This window comes from Cardiocondyla obscurior, linkage group LG10 (assembly GCF_019399895.1).
Source record: "Cardiocondyla obscurior isolate alpha-2009 linkage group LG10, Cobs3.1, whole genome shotgun sequence".
In the NCBI taxonomy this organism is placed as follows: Eukaryota; Metazoa; Arthropoda; class Insecta; order Hymenoptera; family Formicidae; genus Cardiocondyla; species Cardiocondyla obscurior.
This window is the reverse complement of record NC_091873.1, coordinates 2209759-2233014: the sequence shown is the minus strand read 5'-3', so window position 1 is coordinate 2233014 and position 23256 is coordinate 2209759. Positions and strand designations below refer to the sequence as shown.

The window sequence follows — 23256 nt, the reverse complement described above, 5'->3', positions numbered from 1 at the left end:
AAAAGAATAAAACTTTTTAATTTAAAATAGATTAACTTTAAAGAAAAAAGAGAGAGAGAGAGAGAGAGAGAGAGAGAGAGAGAGAGAGAGAGAGAGAGAGATTCAGAAAGAGAGAGAAAGAGAGAGAGAGATTCAGAAAAAAAGAGAAAAGAGAGAGATTTAGAAAGAAAGAGAGAGAGAGAGATTTAGAAAGAAAGAGAAAGAGAGAGAGATTCAGAAAGAAAGAAAGAGAGAGAGAGAGAGAGAAAAAGAGAATCGGAGATAAGTCTTTCCCGCGAGGGTACATAGCGCCAGAGGGAAGACAAGAAGTTGATGTTCTTGTTTGTTTGGTTGCAGGAGTTGATGGGTGTGGATGAGCGGGTGTTTGCGTGCATGTACTGCGGTGCCTCGTTCCTCCACCAGAGCAAGCTGACGCGGCACATCCTCTCGCACAGCCTCGAGTCGCTCAAGTACCGCGAGCAGGCGGCCCATCTGCAGCTGCAGGCTCAGCTGGGCCTTGAGCCCGGCATGCACCTGCCGCCGGAGGCCCACTACCCGGCTGCGGGTGCGATTGAGCCGATGGACTTCGAGCTCGCGGCCCACTCGGACCCGACCTCCGGCGTCGTCCTCTGCAAGTTCTGCGGCAAGTCCTTCCCGGACGTCGGCTCACTGATCGCCCACCTACCGGCGCATACCGGCGATCGACCGTTCAAGTGCGAATTCTGTGGTAAGGCGTTCAAGCTGCGCCATCATATGAAGGACCACTGTCGCGTGCACACCGGCGAACGGCCATTCCGGTGTACGCTGTGCGGCAAGACCTTCTCGAGGTCGACGATACTCAAGGCCCACGAAAAGACACATTACCCGAAGTATGTGCGTAAGTTCCTGTCCCCGAGCCCCGTGGACCCCTCCGAGGAAGAGGCTCCGCCGCCGCCACCGCCGCATCATTGAGTTCGCCTTAGCCTCAGCAGCAAAGACCGTCGTTGCTATGCCGCCGCCACCGCCGCCGCTACCACCACCGTCGTCGCCGCCGTCAGTTGTAACGACGACGACAACGATGATGACGACGATCACCTTAGGGGACACTCCGCCGATTCACGCAGCATCCACGTTGTCGTCGTCGCCGATCGCGCGAATGGACTGGCGACGACAACGATGGTACCGTCCCCGCTTCAGGTGCCGCCGCCGTCGCCTCCACCGTTGTTGCGACGCGTCTCTTCAACATCGTCTCGCGTCCGCACATTTCACCCGGATTCGGCTCCGCACGTTCTCCAATTCTTTCCCAGTATCGCCCACTCCCTCTCGTCCATCTGCTGATCGCGGGCGTCGCAACGCGCGACACCCTCGCGTCAACGGTCTCAAGAATCGTGCGACGGGGCAAGAAGCCGGCGGTGTTTCTAGTTAGTCCTGTGATTTTGGTTAGGATGGTTGGTAAACGCGTGTTCAGGGGGAGGGACACGTTAATAACGAGCTCCCTCGTTTAATCAGTGCTTTAAGACGAAACGTTTAGCTTATTATATACATATAAATATATATATATATATATATAGATATATATATATTATAAATTATACGTATATATATATCGATAAATTATTAAAGGTATATATATACATATACACACATACAAACACCCACACACACACGCATACATACCTGTACGAGTGACATGGGGTTAGTTTAAAAAAAAACAAAAAAAAACAAAAAAAAAACAAAAAAAAAATAAAAAAAAACAGTTAAGAGCGCGGGTGAGGAAACGGGCAGAAACGACACGGAACGAGAAGGGTACACGAGGAAAGGGGCGTGAGGGGAAAAATTTGAGCCGCCACGGTTGGTGCTTTTAAGAGATTTTGATAAAATGCTGTGAATATTATATTGATTACGATTAACTATAAACTATTGTAATAATGTACTGACGTTGTACGATGTACGATGCGACTGTTGTTGATATGATTGAGAATATTTTATACAGTTGACACGGGGGGTTGGGATAAGGACGCGCGTCGACGATCAACAGACACGATCGGAAGTCGGTGAGTGGGGCGGGTGGGGTAGACAGAAAACGTCCACTTTGCGGATATTCTACGCGGTGCAATTCGGTGGACGCGCGGTTTCATAAATTCATAATAGGAAAAAGTGAGAAAGAGTGAGAGAAAGAGAGAGAGAGAAAAAGAGAATTTATTACGAGTGCGCTGGCATTAGTGGCCTCTTCGATTAAACTTTTGTTCCTCATTTTTCTTCAAGGCGACATCACTTTTTTTTTTTTTTCTTTTTGTGATCCGATCATCAACGATTAATGGACACGTCCGGTATACGACGTGAACCGCACTTGCGCCGCAATAGGAACGTCGATCGAATTCTCGCCTACGCGTGATCTTTTCGTAACCCGCGAAAGTATGCGGACTTGTTTTATGGCAGTGAAATTCAGAAAGAAAGAAGGGAATTTAAAAAAAAATGAAGTGCGCGATTTTCGTCGCGAGGCTTCTCGGACATTTGGTGCAATGTCTTCTGCTTCGAAGATCATGGGTCGCGACGAGTATGCGACGCGGTGGCCATTGAGACAGTGCAATACCTGACTATGCGACACACCTATTACGTTACTTCTGTTTTTTTTTCTTTTTTTTTTCTTAATTTTTTATTTGTAGTTTAATTTTTATTTAACGTCATGTCCTTAAGTAAGATAGTTATAATCGAGAATCACGTTGAGATTCGTTCTCCGGACGACATCTACCTTTCGTTTCACTCGCGAGCTTTTTATTTATTTATAACTCCCCCGGGGAGACGCCGGGATGGGGTATGCTCTCAGAAAAAGTACGGGGTTCTCGTTGGATTTCATCCTCGCAGTGCGATGATATACGGAATATCGAAGTTAAACGCGAGCGAGTCAAATGCAATATCGCACACGTTGCAAGTCTCCGTAACAGAGATCGGTATAATGTAGAACGTTCGGTAACAGGCGTGCTTCTTAAGTAATGTTACAAACGCCAAATTAATTTTATAATTTGTCTGCTCGTAATGAGGAATTTTCGATAATCGCGACAGGAATGTTTTAATTTGTTTAAATTCTACGCATTTTTCGCAAATACGTAAAATTTAAAATATAATAAAATCACGATGTACAAACTTTTTGAATCTATTGGGGACGTATGCGTCCCACTTGCTCGATAAATTATCTGACCGCCGCTCGGAATTATCACTGCTCACGCCTGTTACTTCACATTCCGCATATTGTTTCGTTAGGCACAGTAAACCCCTCAATGTTCGAGTGATATGAGAAAACCAGTATTTGAGATACATACTTTTGTTTTCCTACTAGATAAGGTAAGGTAATTGCGCACACGCAAGTGGCCTGTGCCACGCAAGGCGAACAGACCAATTTCTTTTTTATTTATTTAATTTTTTTTTTTTTATTTTGGGGGGGTGGAAAATGAACGGGACGACCTACGGATTTAATTCATCGAGGGCGAAGGTACAAACGTGACTTCCATCTGGAGTGGTTTAATTTATCGCGACACGCGAGCGCACGCGGATGAAAAGCAGTCGCGTCTTCGCGGATCCTCGCAAGCGGTAAACACATTATCGTGGCCGGGGCGATCGCATGCGATTGCAAGAGGACACACGCGGCGAGGCACTTTTCCCCGGCCTCTTCCTTTTAAGCGATTCGACGAGCGCATTGTATATTTAGCAACCACTTACTTTCCGTCGTCCTCCTTGTAAGGGCCTTCCTTTCTCCCTCCCGCGAAATGAGCGGAGGAGTCGCTCGAAATCGATCGATCTCTGAAATATTCATCGCATTCCGTGAGAGACCTGCGAAGCGATCGCCTTGCAGGGAACAGGGAGGCATCGGTGGCCGACATACGCGCTTGGAGCTGATATCGGGTCTCCCTCAAAACGCCGCGAATAGATCATCTGTTAACAATTGATTCCGTAGTCGTTCTCTTAAGCGCGTGGAAAAAGCGACACCTCGAAAAAATTATCTCAGCCGTTTTGGGAATAAGCCTCCCTGCACCGAGGGGTAACCGTTTTCACGATGACTTTATTTTAATAACATCGGATTTCGGCTAATACTTTTCACTTGAATATTATTTTTAATATTGGATATTTGAAATATTTTATCGGATATTATTTTTAATTATCGGAGGACACGTGAGAATCTAAAATTACTGGATGTTCCTAATTTAATGTCGTGCTCTTTAGCGGCATACGCCGAGCATACGATAGGTATTTTATTTATTCTGAATATATTAAGATCGGCAGTATGCGACGCGCGGTGCGCGACGATTTAGCAGAATTATTTTATCAAATTTATGATAATTGCATATTTATGTAGAAAAAGATCGCGCGTTTGTTGAACACGACGGCTTTTCTTCTGACTTTTAAAATTTAACGCGTTTACGTCTCCAGTGGTGGCCACGATCTCTGCGATTTCTGTGATATATCGCGCCCGCATCGGCAGCACACTTATCACTTTACATTCCATCATTGTTAGTTTTTTAATCTCGGAGATGCATTCGTCTTTCGACGTTCAGACCCTCGATTCGCGGGGGTGGACTTTTCACGCGTGTGTGATTGAATTGTGATCTCTCGAGCGGCGTTGAACTTAATACACGGTGACACACGGCGGTCCGATTCCAAGGTAAAAATTCATCTCGACGAAAACGCGTACCTTCATCTTCGGATTCTGCGCGTGTTCACGTTTGAATCCTCCGAACGCGCGCGGTACGATGCTTTGGAGACGTAAACGCATACAGAAGTGCGATTAAGGCAAGATACTTTCGTATTTTAAGCGGAAGAATTTTATTTTTATTGTAGAAAATATATAAATTTCGGTTTATTTATTCGAAGTGGAACACTGGTCGTGTTTTATTTCGCACTCGTGGGCAAAAAGACGTTTAAAGTATCGCATCTATGCATCTATCGCGCGAGTTAATTTGTTTCGACAGATGGATAGGACGAGATTTTCGTTCCAGCGACGACGCACGGTCTCGAGAGCGCGTAGCTTTAATCAGAATATTCGTTTGGTAAATCGGCATTCCTCTGAAAACGGGATTTTAATTAATATTTACGAGTGACGGTGCCGTTAATGACCGGCAAACCGAGAGGGTACATTGAAATGAAAGTCCTGCCGCGATTCTGAACGAGCCTGATTAGAGTTGGCGTTTGGCAAATGGATCATAAAGTTTCCAAATACCGTATCAAAAATGCTGTCAGCGGGTTGTAAATTCCGGAATACGATTAATTAAATCTCCGCGCAGCACACGGTATTACACAACGGATGGCGACGCGTCTGCCTGTCTATCTGCTCGCGGTATTAAAATAATGATATCGCGAATTAAACATACGTCGCGCTCTTTCTCTCTCCGCGAACTCGTAACTCTATATCCGAAATCCCGAAACAGCAGCCATCGTTATCACGCGATTCGCGAATTCTTCGTGTTCCGGCATCATTCCGCATTCGCATGCTCGTTGATTAACTTATTCAGTTAGAACCATCTCGCAGCACATAAATTAAATTTAACCAAATAAAACGGGAGTCTTTTGCGTATTTTTACTACCGATTGAAAAAAAATAGGGGGAAAAAAAAAATTTTTTTATGACTAAAAAGAAAAGAATGGAAGTCAGATTGTTCTAATCAATGAATTGTAAAATCAGCGGATGAAGGTGAAGATTTTATTTAGCGAGAGTGATCGTGCGACAGAAGTGCAACTAAATTGTCGTTGCTCTCCAAATGTCATATTTATTTTATTTATACCGCTTTCTCATCTTTTATGCTCTATTTCGACAGTCCGATTTCTTTATCACGACTGGAGTGTAACATCGCGAAAAAAATTTGTAAAAATAAAATGTGACTCACAGTCACTCGACATTTTATATCGCCGCTCGCGACTCGGTCGTAATCTTTGCGTTCGAATGCACTTCGCGTTAATTTTCCGCGTAATCGCGCGGAGCTACGCACTTTTTTCATCGTTCCGATCGTGGTAAACAACCATGATGAGGTTTCCCCGCAAACGCTGCCTTTATCGTCAATGATTCCTTTTCTTTTTTTTTTTTCTCTCTTTTTTTTCCGCCACGTGTCTGTTGTCCGCCCCGAAGTCCAGTCGAATCGATCGGCGAAGAAAACGTTAAAATGCTAATCGGAGGATTCCGCAGACGTAACCTTGCAACCGTAAAAATACAATGGAAGGAGTATGTAACGAACGCGACTATCGTGCGTTATCGCGCCGTTTACGAACACGTAAACGCGTGTATTTTGCGCGCGTGTCACGATAGATAAATTGGATAGTGACGCTCAAACGCTTCGAATTCTCGCGTTCTAGTTTTTTCTTTTTTTTTCATTCTTTTTTTCTTTTTTTTTTCCCTTATTTATTTCTATTTCTTTTTTTATTCTGTCTTTCTTTTTCTTTTTTCTTCTTCTTCTTCTTTTTTTTTTTTTTATACGAACTGGAACTGTCGCCTCGCTCACTTTCATTAATTCGATCGGCGAGATTTCTTCAAGAAGCGCGGCTGCTCGCGGTTCCACGTTGCTCGCCAAATTCCGGGGTCGTCCCGTTTACGCAACGATACGCGTCGCGGAAGCGCGCGGAGCCGCAATTATTCGCGCCGCGAACGCAGAACGCGCGCAGGATACGGGCGATCTCGTCCGTTAAAGTGCAATCGAGAAGAGAATTAATGAGCGGCACGACGTGCACCGCTGGCGTAGGGTACAATCAGTTAGCAAAGTTCCAATTAACCTAGGTTTTAAGTCATCCAACGGCTCGTGTATACGCAGAAGAGAGCGCGGGAGAGAGAGAGAGGAGAGAGAAAGAGAAAGGAGAGCAAATACGAGTTGACGTTTAGTTTCCTAGCGGCTACGTCGCTCTAAGGCTCTCCTATTTCAAAGGAATCCTCTTTCCACTCCGTGAAATTCGCTCCGAGGCATTTCGTGCCTCACGATTATAGATATTTTATAGACGTAGGTAGATGCTATAGATACGGATGCGCCAGCATGACCGCCGCATCTCCTTTCGTCTCTGCAGGTACACGAAATAATCTAAGTTCGCTCTTTTTACGTAGGAGAAAAAGAATGACGCGATTGACGATACGATGGCGATGCGACATTCCTATTTAGGACAGAAATTAAATTACGTAGAGATATTTTTGCGACAGGTCATTTGCTGGTGTATCTGGTCTATATCGATCGCAGTTAATTATTCGCGGCGACGAGAGAGAGTTCGCGTCGAAGAAAATCTTTGGTTGAACCGAACGTACATTTTGTTAATTGCCTGTTTTCTACCTCTCCCTCCTCTTTTCTTTCCCTTCCTTCCCTCTCGCCTTTCTCCTTGCTTTCTTCCAAATTGCAATTTTCTTTTGCGATCTCATTCCCCCTTGCCGCGAATCTCCGCGAGAAGATGCACGTGCCTCGGATATTATTGTACGTCGGACTGTGTTGTATATAGGGTGAATTTGTATGTATATGCTGTATAAGTATTCGTCACGTACACCTACACACACATATACACATACATATATATATACACACACACACACATACGTACGTACGTACTTAGGCTTTTGTTCCGTTTAAGAGCGACTTTGGCCAAAAATACTGAGTGTATCGTTTAAGATCGCACGAAGCTCCTAAATCGCATATATTTTACGTAGGAAATGCTTCTAATTTATCCTTAATTTATTACCGTCGGGAATATGGCAAACCGGAAATTAGAGTACATTGACAGCTCCGGCCTTTGGGGATCCTGGAAAGAAAAAAAGAAAAAGGAAAAAAATTAAATCCCTTCTTCACGGGTCTCCCATCTCCGCCGGCGTCGAGGATCCTAACTTAGTTTCGTAGTAGCTTTTGAGTTTCTGTTCTGAAGTTCCTAAAAACCCGTTCTAATTCGACTGTACATAGTTTAGATTTAGCCTCGTACTTACGTTAGAACGTGTAAATGTCGCAATGAACGTTGTGACGCGCCAGGTGGTGTGCGACTATGGCGAAAACGATCTTTCAAGATACCCGAAACTTGATGCAGGCCAGTCTTGTGCGTAATATCTTTCGAACCGTGATTCGTGGAGCCCGACCGATTGCGTTCCCACCGTATTTACTTCCGTCCGTACGCGTTGTGAGATTTTTCGTTCGTATACGTGTAGGGCGTAACTTAAGTTTCTGCGCTGATTTCGCGCGACGCGCGTCAGTATGTTTGGCGAAAAGTCTGCTGATATAATCACAGACGTAGGAACGTAACATCGGCGTGTAATCTTGAAACGATTATACGGGATGTTTTTTTTTTTTTTTTTTTTTTTTTTACGCCGTTTAAATTCGAAATTTCGAGGAAAGGGAGGGGAAATATATTTAGAAATTAATGAAAATCCTTTTTGATCGTTAAATTTTTTTTATTCGATGTTTCAACGTTGAAAAGCGAATTAGTGAATGTTGTTTGAAATTTATACGACGTTTATAAATACTTTTACTGACCGAGAGGGGCAGCTTCGTTATGAAATAAATTTATAATCATTGTAAATCACATTGTTATCGAGTTGATGAAAATGTTGCGGATAAAGGTACCGGCTAAGATACGCTTTGAAAGTGTGAGCGGAGATTACGCGTGTTTTCAACTACGAAGTGCTCGTCGTCTAATTATATAATATCTCGGGTTCCGTGCAGTTACGTTCTTGCGTCTCGCGTATCTCGAGTAGAACGGCGCGATGCGACCTGGGGACGCGCCTGTAAATATGAAGCGCAATTTATCCTCTTGCCAGATGGTGTCATGATGCAATACACACATATCGAGTAATAGATTAATTCCTAGTTAGAGTTCCTGTGCGAGGAAGGCAGCTTACCGACAAGTGGACTTTCTTGCCCTCTTCTCTTTCGGCGTTAGGCGCTACGTGACGGATGCGGCGAATCGGAAATAGACGTGCGAATCGATACGCGAACCTCGCGATTCATTCCCAGGGTTATATTCATATTATTACTTATATATATATATATTTTTTTTTTTTTTTAAGTTCTTTGCATCCCTCATATTTTCGCGTTGGCTCTATCCTTTCTTGCTATTCGTATTTGGAGCACGAAGCTGTGCGCGGGAACAAGAAGCGAGAACGTAAACGGGGAAAAGAAAAATTGGCTAAAAATTATCGAGAAAATGCACAGTACTAAATTGTTCGTCGTATAATTTAACTCGATAACCCGCAGCCGGAAAAATAATTTTACTGCATTTCTGGCGATACGTCTAATACGAGAGACTTAAAAAAAAAAAAACTCGTTGGTTTAGAGTTCGTGGATGATGGTGCATTATTAGTGTATTAATTGTACTTGTTAATGAATCTCAAAATTGTTTTTAGAATTCAAAAAGGGGCATACTAAAAATGTGGAATCTCATTATCGTAAAAATGTATTTAATATATGTATACAGCGTGTTTTAATGGAGAATTTAAATGAGCAACTTAGCAAAACTCTTTAAAAGAATTCCAAAAGCCAAATTATACGTAATAATAATTATTACATTGATATTCATGTGTTTCGACATTTTGCATAACATTGCTTACGCGAAATATTTATTTATTCACATCCGCAGTACGTGTAAAGTGCCGCGTGGTCGTTCTCCGTTGCATAATACGGACGACGGCGATCCAAATACGATTAGCAGTAAAAGATCGGGCGCGCACGAGCAATAATCGAGCATGAAAACTTATAGCTACTATAAGCAGGGCGCTAACGCACGAATGTAGACGTAATAAAATGTTCGTTTCTATTTTAGAAGCTGTCGATAGTTCGAATCGATTTCCCGCGAGGTGTCCGGGATTACTTTATCTTCTCATTTAGTAGGAAACAATTGACAGTATTAAAAGAGTTACAAAGAGTTAAGTAATCCTGTCGAGGTTGTTCCGAGCGTATGCGTGTATACAATATTATCGGTCGTTAATTTTATATAATATATACATAAAAAAAATATATATACATATACATATACACCTACATCTATATATATATTATACATAATACATTTACGAATACACGACGTGTAATTGGCAAGCACTTTAACAAAGTACAAGATATTAGGGTTACTATCATTCTGATTGGAAGCAGCGTGTGTGGATGCGTGTGTGCTTGCGTGCGTGCGTGCGTGCACGCGCGAGTTTGCGATTTTTTTTTTCTCGCGGATTCGCAGCGATGCGTGAACGCCCCGCGCTAATACGAATGGTGTTGCGCGTTTAGAAAGAAAAAAGAAAAAATCACGGGGAGCAAAAAGGAACGTCAGATGTACAATAATTGTTTTAGGTACTTATACACATACGGATCCACGTGTCGCTATATTGTTTCCGGACTAAAGTTCCTCAGGGGCACGCGAATTTGCTCCGAATTCGAACGCCGCCCCGATGTGATGACGGTGCTTTGTTTCTCTTTTAATTGTACCATTAATTTTTATCATCATCCTTATGCAAGTATACTTAAGTTACGTAAGATTTATTTTGTTATTCTAACATATACACATTATTATTAATTATTATTATTATTATTATTAATTATTATTATTAATTATTAATATTATTGACTATTCAGTATATATATTATTACATTTACTCTCTCTCTCTTAAGCATATATTAAAATATATGGATACCTATTTTCTCAAATACACAAACTTCCGTTCGCAACATTTTTTATTTTCTTTTCCTCATGTATATACTGAAATAGCTCTGGACATAACATCCCGCCCTTTTATATGTACCATGCCTGCACATATATTATTGACGACTATCCGGCTTTACTCCTACAAACGCCGCTAATTGTATTACAACGTCTCTTATTAAGTTTTCTTCGCTCGCAAATCCATTTTTCAATGTTGAGAATCTCCGAGTTGAGCATCTCTGCTATACGTATGTATCTTCGGGCGGTTATTAATTCCGGCTCGATACAAGTGATGCGGAAATTCGCATATATCGCGGGCGCAGCGCATAATATCCACTGTCAAATTACATTTAATTTTTAATGCGGACGTAATGCGATCTCGAAACGTTGCAGGAAGGAAGGGGGAGGAGAATATATCCATAAAACTTACGTCGCGCACTTATTCGCCCATCGACGTGCAAGTTCCGACGCGCGTTATCGAATTTCTATCACGGAAATGTGCGCAATGTACGTACGTTAATTATTTCCCCACGATATTTACTATTGCATCGACGAGCGACGCGACTTTCACTGCGGTTACGCGCCGCGCGATCGCCGAGTCATCGGAAACCAATGCAGCAAATAAAAAAAAAAAATTAATAAATAATTTAAAAAAAAAAGAAAAGAAAAAAAACTTAAGTTAGCGGAAAAAAAGATCGTGCGAAATGAGAATTCGATCGCGCCCGGTTCATCGCGGGAGGAAATGGGGTAGACACGAATCGACAGCGCTGAGGCCGCCAGCGTGCTCGATCGATTGTAATATAAGTAGGCATTAACGATTAACAAGTTGAAAATGAAAGGAAGCACACACAATAAGTGGCATAAGCATACCTACGTATAATATTTTATCGCAAGGCATAGGCGAACAGCAGCATATAGATTTACGATTACACGTAGGCGAGATAGCCTTACCACACATACACCCCCGACACACGTACACACGCATATTATCGGCAGGCACGTCAGCGCGACGTATGTGTGTGCGAGCGCGCGTACGTGTCCCGACCCTGTAGGACAATGCACATAAGCCGGTGGGTCTCCGATGCGCATTACGCGTGGTTACGTTCGATTATTCGCAATCAAAGCGGGGATTAAAGTGGAGGCAACGATTCCTCCCTCTCCTCCCCTCCATAAAAGAGCCACTCGGCGATAACGTCAATGAATTGGAGCTCGTTTCCGCGAAATCGTTCTCTGTTAATCGTTTTCTCAATCGATCACATTCTCGTAAGCCGAGAGGTAAAGTCCTCGGGTCGAGGAGCACTGGAGACGACCGGCCGAAAGCGGCGGTTCACCTACGTGAAGAAGGTTCGTGCTGTCCCTTCGCGGCAGTAAAGCACGCACGTGCTCGTGCGTTTGACCGTACGGCGGGTCTACGGTGTGCTTGAACGAATAACATTCGCATATCAAGTTTCTACTTCATATCAAGGTGCATCAACGACGGTGAACCATCCACCGAAACTCGAATCCCGTGGTTTATCGTGACGCGCCCGTGTGTCGCGCGTGAAAACGTGGATTCGCGGCGCGCAATCGAGCCGCTAATTAACCAAACCGCGGCACTCGCGTAAATTGATCCGGTTCGCCTCGAGGGGCGGTAAGCGCCTCGAAATCACGAGGCTCCGCGACACGCTCGCAGATTACGGTCTCGCGGCGGCACTAGGCGCTCTTTATTCGTCGCATCTCAGGAATAGACGTTAACACATTCGCCGACGCACACTCGCGATTTCGAATTGATATTTTCTATCTCGAACTCCTTCCGGCCCTCTTTCGGCCAGGGGCCCCGCAAAAAGGACGATCTCTTATCACCGCGCGTTTTTAGGCAGGCATTTGACCGTAGTAGCGCGAGAAAGAAATGAAAGAGAGACGTTATTCGCTCTTGTACACTGAAAAGCAGATATGACGTTTGCTGCGGCGACGCCAGCTAGCGAACGCGACTTTAGCGTCGTGTGCGTCGAGTTTCACATGTGCCGCATGTATCATATACCGCGCCGGCCGGATTGCCGAAGACTGATTTCCCTCCCGTTCTCTCATCCCTTGCCTCTGTCGCCTAGGGTTACGTATGCTAGCCGCTGTCATCGCAGAAAATGCCATATCTGCTCTTAGGTGTACATATAGAAGCAGTCGCTCATACTCGTTGATGCCTTCCTTTATATGTTTCGAACGACTGTATTGTTACGCGAATGCACTCACACGGCGGCAACAAGCGGGCAGTCTGCACGAACCTGAAACCAGGTCAGGGGATGAGAGCTTATGCTTAACGCGTAAAATTGAAATTATCGATTAATCTCACCGGCCGGATGTATTCGAGTATCTGATGCGAAAGGCAAACGCTTAGTGCTGGTAGCTTTATCGGTTATATCGAAACAGTGTAATAAATTTGTACCCCGTAAGTGCAAATTTGTTGACCGTTTCCAGCCGCTGCTTCCAGGCTGCCGCTCTAATTTCGTTCAGTGCTTACCCATCTAATTATATCGAGTGCCGTGTAACATCTCGACGAATATTTCGTTAATTCGCGATTAAATTTAAAAATTGTGCGAATTTACTTGATGGTGTCAGTTGGCAGAAAACGAGCGGAGGAAAAAAGGAAATTGCAAGCGGCAATAGTAATTTCTAAGAGACTTTGCCTCAACCCTTGATCTGGAGCGATAATTATTGCTGTTAAAATGGGGAGAGAAGTGCGCGAGACAGAACAATAGTAATAAATATTAAGATTAGTTTAATTAATATCCAATCGGCAAGCTATGGCGTGCGGCAAATAGTCGTCGCAGTAGTTGCTCATGGAAGAGAAGATCGAGCGATCGAACGGTAAAAGAAATCCGCGACGGCGAGTCAGACGGCGAGTCAAAAATTCCCGTATTACAATCCTCAAATTCAATACGTTTTTCACATTGATCGAAAGACTGATTTCGAATCGAATTGGTAAAAGATAAATCGCGAAACAATAGCCGTCGCGATTTATCCGTACGATTTCATTCTGTTCGCATTTGGATTGCGAATTTAAATAAAATTTTCGCTCGATGAAAAGCTCCCGTTTTTTAATTACCGAGGTGGACTTGTTATATATAATTTTTTTTCTTTTTTTCATAAAATTTGCCGCTGATCCAATCGAGCTATTGTAAATGATAGTATTTGCGGTAATATTTGATCACGGTGTCTCTCAAACGCGTGCAGAGAGAAAATATCACTGCTCGTTTTTGCGAATTTCAAAATGCAAAAATTGACATTCCGTCGACGATGGCACGATCAGGAAACGCGCAAAAGGATTTACTCGGACCGGATATAATTTTAGCCTCACAAATTTTTCAAGACACTCGCTCGATAACGTAAAAGGTGACGCTGCGAGTCGCCCGGTGACTCGCGCGCGTACCCTCGCTTTCGTAGGGTCCTTAATTTTTAATTAACACCCGCGATTAATTACTTAAGCAAACTCAAAACTGCGGCGCACTTGTCTGATCGGAGAAGCGTGAAACGACGTGATCACGTTGCGCGCGAGCGGCTAATTTCAACGATTCGCTTCGCTCAACATCTTCTCTTCTATAAACCGCCGCGCCGTTGAGCGTGTGAGGAGGAGGAAAGAAAAAGGAAAACGTAGGCAAATATAATGAAATCGAATATATCAGTTCACACACACACACACACACACATACACACACGAGAGAAACCTATTACGCAATGAATCCAATAGCAATAAATGTAAAAAGAGGTGAAAGATAGAGATGAGAGGGAGGGCAACTTCGCGGAGACGTCGAAATGCGTGTAAATCGATGTATATCGTTTTCGACAGTAATAGCCATCCGTTTCCGCGCCTCCGCCGCGATCACTCTACACTATACATATATAAATAAATAAATGAATAAACAAATGAATGCATATATATATAAAAAATATATATTATATGTCAAGAGATATTTATACTAGTATTTTAATAGCTTAGTATATAATATAATATATATAAAATATATATATATATATAAATATATATATATATATATATTGTAAAAGAAAACTGGAGTGAATGTAATATACAAAAGTCGGGCAGAGTGCAAGAAAAATCGAAGCGAACGAGAGTGAATGATAAAGCGCGAGAAAAAAAAATCACCGGGCACTGTAAATATATGGACACGCATAGAAATATTATATATTCTACGATATATTATATACATATATTGCATATGATTAGTGATATAGATATATACATAGAGTTATTGTATACACCAGCATATAGAGACAAATATGTGAATAGAAATTAATCTAAACTGAAATTAACTATAGGCAATGAGTATTTAGAGATTAAGACAAAGTTTATTATGTAAAGATGCATAGGCATTATTACTACGGGGACACCTAATCATAATTATTGACATTATGATACAGAATTAGGCAAAGAAAGGGAACCTAGCGCGACGAGAACGTGTTGATAAAAATTCTTATATATTATAGGTAGGATTATAATATATATATATATACATATATATATATACTTTATTGTTTATACATTGGGCACGAGTGCTCTCTTATTTTACTGTGATTCATGTTTTGTACAATTTTCGAAAGTCGCATCGCATACCCGTAGGGCCAGCATTAGGCAACGTTGCTTTTTCGCGATTTTTTATCCCTTCCCCTTCCTACCTCTCTTCCTTCCCCCGACTCGTCGTTTTGAGCAAAGCAATCGCGTTTTTGATAAAAATTTCGCCTACCTACAGAATCTTCGCGAATATCATTCACGCTGAAATAACGCGCGGAACGCGTAAACATAAAAATTACATGCAGACAGCGAAACAAGCAATTCTCTTTGTTGAAATCTTTTGGATATCATTTTCTAGAATAACATTTCGCTAAATTCCATTTATTTTGCATGATCGATGGCAATTGCGCGAAAAAAAAATTAACGTTATCGTTTAGAAAAAAAATTTCAAAAATTCGGAAATATTTAAGTCCAAAATACATTTTGACAGCTTTAAAATGGCTCGTTACACGTGTACCTACGAGATACGTCGTTCTTCTGGCCGTGGTAAGCGGTACAGAACTATCTTGCGAATCTGACGACGAGAGACGATGCTCGGGCGATTGTTTTTTAAATCTTCCTCAGTTTCGCAACGCTATTAAAATGGAACTGTGACTATTTCGGTGACATTAAAATTTTGTGTTCCTCCATAATTAATCTACCGACCGTATGTTTTATTTTCCTAACTTCCTTTTTTGTTCCTTTAATCGCAAAATCAATAAAAGAATGTAATCGATCCCCGCGGGCTGACCGAACCCGAAAGGCGTTCAATGTGATACTCGCAAAAGTACGACAGCGGAAAGAAAGCAACTAAAATATTACATTGATGTAAAACAGATTGTCTTAATTATTGTTAGTTATAGAAAAATTGAAAGCGGCTACTTGCGCGCATAAAAGTTAACTCCTACTTTACTATCGACTCCAATACATATACATTCACACACACACACACGCGCGCGCACGTGTACGTAAAAACTTTGCACTCGTGGATCCCCGAGTATCGTAAAAGAACGCGGCATAAAATTGTGCGGGAAAATCGCGGGAAGATTCCGTGGATCTCGCAGAATCGTGTTGGCGAGAATCTAATGCACGCACGTGTCGAAGTGCATCTCTCAGTCCACGTTAAAGGCTGCGAGGAGACGGGGCAGTCACGGCGGAGAAAAATAACGGGAATAAAGATGAAGATATCACGGGCGAAGATATCTTTCGGCTTGTCTGAAAAGCAACCGCACGTGTGCGTGCACTCTCGAGACCGGGGAAAAAAGATCGGGAAAACGAGATGGGAGGGCGGAAAGAAATGTTTCTCTGGAGTTATCAGCGGTTACGACCCTCGGTCGATCGTGCGCGCGAGGGAGCTTTGTATCGTGGACCGAGAGATTGGCGGCCGATGCAAATTCGGGGACACGTGCGTCGCGGGAGGTAGGTGGCGGTAAAAGAGAAAACGAGAGTAAACAAAAGGAGAGACGAGCCGTTGCGGGGAAAACGGTCAGAGGGTGAAGGGAGCGATAAGGAACGAGGGTGAGAGCGAAGGGAACGAGAGGGAAGAGAGCATAGGTCAGGGTGTATGCACCTGGCGCCGCCCCAAGTCACGCCTACCTGCGCGATTCTGTGCACAGGTAGGCACGCCTACGCGTGCAGTACCAGCACGCGACGCATGTACGAGAGATACGCATACACACACACGCACACATACACGCACGCACCAACATACACGTAAAAACCCGGAGCTACGTCGCCCATGCATCTTCCACGTACGCGCCTTGCACGTGTGTGCACCGCGGACAGGTGTGCGAGCGGCTGATCGGGCCGCGCTAAGCCTACGCCTACCGCTGCTGCTTCCTCCACGATCCACATATCCACCGGCGACAGACGCGATCGACTATTGCCGCCACCGTCGTACCGAGTCGCGTCCGACTCCTACCGCGTGTCACTACTACCCCAGTTAGAGGTGCCGCGTATTTCGCGAGCTTGTGGATCGGGTCACTCGGTTACACGTTCCCGGGACACGTCCGCGAGACGATACACCGCCGATCGGTGTCGTAAAATTCGATTTTGGGACACTCGGCGTCGCACCAGAAAATTTGTCCTAAAAAAAGAGGAAAAAAGAAAAAAAAAAGAAATACCGATCTTCACCGAACACAGAAATCAAGGCAGAGGTAACGGATACTGCATTTTCACGGCGCCATTAATCACGTTTAATAATTACCGTGGTTACTAGGCTAGTTAACCGCAATTGTTTCTCAAAGTAATGGAATGACTATGACTGGCCGGCCTAATGACCAGTAATTACTAAACTTGGTTAACGGTAGCATTGCAAACGTGGCCAGAGATACTACATTTCTCGCCGAAATAGTCTCGAATCGAGTTTTGTCAAACGTTGTAGATGAAAAAGTTAGGCGTATGATCTTAAAAAGAAATTGGAGATTTATCGTGATATATACTATATATTTTAGAGTTACGAGTAAATAAATAAAAAATGATAGACTTACTTGCGGAATAACTAACAGAATAAATAACGAGATTTATTTTTGTATGCGAGTGTCTGTATGCGCGTGGAAACTGTTGAGTTAAATGGATAAATTTTTTGAAGAGCGACTGAGAGGGCTGATTCGTCGTTCATTCAAGAAAAATCCTCGGGCGATTAGTGTTACCTATCAATATCGCGAATATCGATAGCGGGCAGCTGGGCTTTTCAAATAGATGGAGAAAGAAGTAATTGAATCTCGAATATTGCTCGTTGAAAAAACGAGACGGGAAAAAATTATCGCGTCGGGAGATTACTATGATTAATTCCACCACCGGCACTTCAAACGTCGTCATCGTTGATACGGCGATCGCGGTGGGCTATTTAAGACGCGCGAGGAAGCGATTAAACGAGCGTTATTCGATTGTCGTTACCGCGTTAAAAGCAAAAAAAAAAAAAAAAGAAAAGAAAGGAAAAAAAATTGAAGATTTAATGTTTTAACGTTTTGATAATCGTCGTTTTACGAGTGTCGCTTTGGGCGTCGCGTACATCGATAGCGCGAATCAAATCCGCTTGCGGATCGCGATTGTAGTTTTTGCAAGACTTGCAATTTTTCTTTCGTTCACGTGAAAGGACAGCCTCGCCTCACGCCGCCGTCGCCGCCGCCGGCGTCGCTATCGGATTCACATCCGCGCGCACGTGTACTCCAGCATCCGCGGTGCGGCGGAGGGATCGGTGGAGGGAACGCGCGTGTATGCAGCGCGCGTCAGCCGAGATGCGGCAGTGTGTACTCGTGAAGCACGTGCATCCCGGCCCGCGCCCCGCCGCGCGACGGGCCGCGGGTACGTGCCTGCTTGTCGCTCCGTTATTAATGGGATCTCTTCCGCGGGAATTCCGCCAATAAGGTCGACGCGGCAGGATCACGGCCTCTTTCTTTCTCTCTCGCTCCTCTCGCGCTCTCTCGTCTCTGTCGCCGTCCCCGCGTTTTTCCTCCCCCGACCTCCTCCTCCTTTTTTCCATCCCCGACGTTCAGCCTTGTCAAGCCGCTCTTTCTCCCTCCGGCCGAGCTTTTCAAAGTACGTCCCGTACATGTTAAAAAAAAAAAGTGTAGAAAAAAGTTGTACGCCCGACACGTCATATCTTACGGGGCGTGCAGCTCGCCGACGCTCGATAACCGCGTTTGATGAATACCGATTTACCGCGCCATGCATACGCGCGGGATGTGCGGGGAGGAAGGAAGAAGCGGGGGAGGGAAAGGGGTATCTCTCATCTGGTACGCGTGATATCTTCCATTCCGCGCGTACGTGTGCGAAAGCGTTTCGCGAAAACAATTTGTTATCTTCTCGGCCGAAACGCAGTTCGAAGGCCGCGTTCGCACATCGAAAAGAACCGCGGGAAGGCGAAATGTCGATGCGAGGTGCGCGAAACTTTCGCCACGTGCAAATGCGACGGTGCATTTTACGCGCGCAGCACTCTCGGAATGAATTTGCTGGAGGTATGCGCGCGCTTTAAATACAACTAGCGGGGATATTTCAGACACCGTCGCTTTTTAAGGTATTTTGGAAACGCGACGTTTTCGCACGGATAGAGTCCCGGGGCATTCCGGCGTCGACTGAATGCCAACGTCCGGAAGATATAACGAGGGCTAAGGGTACCGAGAATTATCAGCATTGTCGGACGTCGGTCATATTCTGCACCCACTGCATATTTCCGCCCAAGATGCGTCCGTTCTCGTCATTGTTTTCGCGCGGCAACATTATACAATTGCGACACTTAGCAAGCACATAGCCCGGGATCCACGAATGCATTTCCGCGTTACCTTCTTCTGTATTTCGCGCGCGTTAACAGAAACACTGGCGAACGACACGAAGGCAGTCCGCGTAAAAAAAAATAAAAAATATTTAAATTGGTTGGAAATATATATATATTTTTTTTATTTATATGTACCTATATGTATATATATATTTTTTTTTGGTACTCTAGTTGGTTATAACGTTTTCCCGAAGTGTCGACGAAAATAATACCGTCTGCCGAGGTTCGGTTACAGCGGGATCGAATTTTTCATATAACTCCCCGGTTTTTGATTCCCCCGGTAATCGAAAGATATAGGAGAGGATAGAACAAAGACAAAAAAAAAAGGGGAAGAGGGAAAGAGGTCGCATATAAACATGTACACATTTTCACACACAAAAACCCCACGCTCACACTCACACACATACACATACACACGCGCAGAGACAACGCAGTGTTCAATATTTTCGGAGTCACCCTGTAGATTGAAAATCTTGCATATAGTACTAACAGATTGTATAACACTTAAGCTTTCCATAACGATACGAAAGACATACGAAACCTACGAATTGTTATGTTTTCTACAGTAACGTTTGTACTACCGACTTACAACAATATTTGTACAATATACGATAAAAGAGAAACGTGTACCTATACAACATAGGTTACCCAGATGCAATAACTTTTTTAAACGGTGTTAATGGTTACCGGAATATTTTTCATACTTGTAACGACTCGCCGCGGTGTCCGATCGTCCGTCCGTCAACGACGGCGGCCGGCACCCGCGGCAACCACTACTCGTTTCGTTTTGTGCCAACCAGAGTTTTAGATTTTGCTTTCCCAGGATTTAATAACGTGCTGTTAAAGCGTAACAACATGTAACCGGACCTTTAAGGAATCGAATGCCCATGCCATTCCACTTTAGCACAATCTCGACACCAAGCACCCACGCCCATTCGCTTGATTATCGAATATTAGAGGGAGAGAAAGAGACAAAAAGGCAAAGAAAAAAGATAGAGAGAGAAAGAGAGAATGTGTGCGTACATGTGTGTGTGTGTGGGTGAGAGAAAGAGAAAGAGTGTGTGCGAAAGCGTAAAAAGAAGAGAGAGAGTGGAAGCTGAAAGGGAAATGTGTAGTGTACACATAGTTTGTCAGCGAAAAACAGCGAGCGTTGTTCTTCGAGCGAGCGAGAAACGGAATTTGATCGCCGACGAGAAAATGTTTGTTTGCGACGAGACTCTCGAAACTATTTCGCGGCGTTAGTAATTCGATTATCGGACTTCGCGAGAACGGATACGGGAGAGCTGTAAACGGTACGCAAACGCCAATGGTGCCGTTAGGATCTCTCCGCGACGCATTCGACAATGTGCACTCGATATTCCGATGCGCCGAGTTGTCGCGGAAAATTAAGAGCAATATAACTCGCGCTTGTCGCAGCTCAGAACGAAATAACGTTTTCAGAACGTAAAAGCCCCCGGCGCTTATGCGCGATAGCGTATAGCCAAGGTTTTTTAATCGCATTCGAGCAAAGACATATTTAATTGAAAAAGGAAAAAAAAAGAAAAAAAAACTTATAAGTATTTTCAATTTTCTGTTACTATTCGACGCAATCAAACATTTAATACCTCGATCACTCGTTCAAAGATTTTCTTGAAAAGACATCTCGGTCGCACTCTAGATATCTTAAGTTCTCACGGTCGTATATCAAAATTCATAAAGGTATCACTTCCCGAATGGAAATTGAGCCTAACCGTTGTTTAATAACTATCTAGCCAATCCGTGGTTTATTTCGTGGTCGTCTAGCAAAACTGTCCAGCACTGAGCCAAAAATGTAACGCTCGAAACGTCTAACGATAAGTACTAAACAATTGTTTCGATATCTAGCTTTTCTAACTTGTTATTAGTCAGTAATAATTGTCTCGTTACATGGCCCGCGCTGGACAGTGGTTAAACGAGTGGATACTAAACAGATTTTTTTCTTTTTTAATAAGACGGCAACCTTACTTTTTGAATCGTATATATTAGATGAATTTCTATTCGGGTTATCAAACTCAAAGCGCGAAAAGGAAGAGAGAAAACAGTGCAAAGTAAAAGAGAACGTAATCGCATATTAACAAAACATATGAAATAAAATATATAACACATTTCTTAAGACTGCGACAAATTACGCGACTTAATTGCAACATTATCTCGGGCTGAGTCGATTAAATTTACAGAGTTACTTTGTGCGATCGTATCTCGAAAATTGTATATCGAGAAATGCACGAAGTAAAAAAAAGAAGAAAAAATAAAAAAAAAAAAATAATTGATACAAGAAGTACTTGAAACTAAAGACTTTTAGTCGCCGCATTATCGTATCGATGAAAAACATCGCATTAATATTTCTACACGCGATTTTAATTATATATTTAGCCTCTTATCAACGACGTTCGCTCTCGCCGCGAACGGCCGTACAATTTTTCACGACTGATGAGTGTATCAATATATATTTAATCCGGTTGCACTGTTTGCTCCTTTTTTGCTTTACGAACACCTGGTACGTGTGCGATATCGCGTGATACTCGGAATTCCCGAGTGCGACCTTGCTGATCTTAGATATTGCGGGCTGCGATAGGACACGTATATGAGTTATCGAGGCGCGATCTTCGTTCTGCGGCGAAATAAAAAAAAATTACCGATCGACCGACTGGCTAATGCGTCTCGTTTTTGGATATTATATCTACGGGCCGTTCGGTGATAGCAGAGCGGCGTGATGTCAATTTCGTACGTGATTAGGCAACGAACGAGCGACGATCGAACCATATCTAATAATTTTTAACAGAACACTCTTGGTCACGTTACCATATCATCCATTAAACTATTGAATGTAAACGCAACAAAGGATTTGAGCCAGATCACCAATTACATTGATTTCCGCTAAACGCATTATTTGTAAGACTTAGTTTAATTAGGCCTCTCCTTTTTTCGTGTATACTTATTTTGTACCAGAGATAAATTACATATTCATGAGATATAAAATTATATGCGTTACAAACAGAATCTGACACCATCGTGCGCAATTGTCTCTATCGTAAACGACTCGCGCGGGGAGAACGTATGAAAATGTATTGTTAAAAAAATTGCACCACGTCCCCAAGCTCATTATAACCGAGCGTCGTCGCGTTTAACTTGCACAAGCGCTTACCGGAACACCGAAAATGTGTAAGATGCGACAGAGGAGACGACCGAGCGGATAATTCGAGAGCATTTCCGTCCACCCGATACGTTTCTGCGTTCGCAAGTGTTGGCAGACGAATTGCTGAAAGGTCTGGTCTTTCAAATTATCTGGAATTGAACGTCGCGGAATTTTTAATCAGAGCCACGAAAGTCGCGGCGAATGCGTCCTGAGATTTGTGTGCTGATTGGGGTCTCGATTTAACGGCGCATATGTGCAAATACGAACGCTTGTGTACACATATATATTTCAGATGTACGTCGGCAAGAATCGAACGTTTCGTTAAAAAAAAAAAAACAAATCGGCAAAAATCATCCTCTCAGAAACTCGCGAGAATAAACCTACTCCAAAAAAAAAAAGAAAAAAAAATCCCGCTCTCGTCCGTAAAAGCTCCATCGACATCGACAAACGCGTTCCGATCACAGCGGATAGCCACAATTGACTTGGCTTGGCGTAAAAGAAAAAAAAAGAAAAAAAAAACAGAAAAAAAAACAAAAAAAGAAGTAAATTAAAATAAAACTGGTTTGTTTCGGTTCTTAGACGAACGAATGCATATCATAGTTGTAAATTAACAATTTGTGAAATAAAAGCTGCAAACTGTTTGTGTTAACAATACGTCACGCATTATGCGATGTGTGTTTCTGCCTGCCTCCGTTGCGCA

At 43.3% G+C, this 23256-nt stretch overlaps 1 protein-coding gene across 8 annotated transcripts in view; it reads left to right on the top strand.

Annotated features, from left to right (window-relative positions):
* Positions 1-23256, top strand: part of Mamo (zinc finger protein 628-like) — a 207230-nt gene that overhangs the window by 174971 nt on the left and 9003 nt on the right. The window contains exon 4 of one of the 8 annotated variants that reach the window (XM_070662590.1): positions 337-23210. The exons of the other annotated variants lie outside the window; for them this stretch is intronic. Coding sequence (XP_070518691.1) covers positions 337-930 — 594 coding nt within the window. The 3' untranslated portion in view covers positions 931-23210. Of the gene's footprint in view, positions 1-336; positions 23211-23256 lie in introns of those variants that run through there. 8 annotated transcript variants of the gene reach the window in all.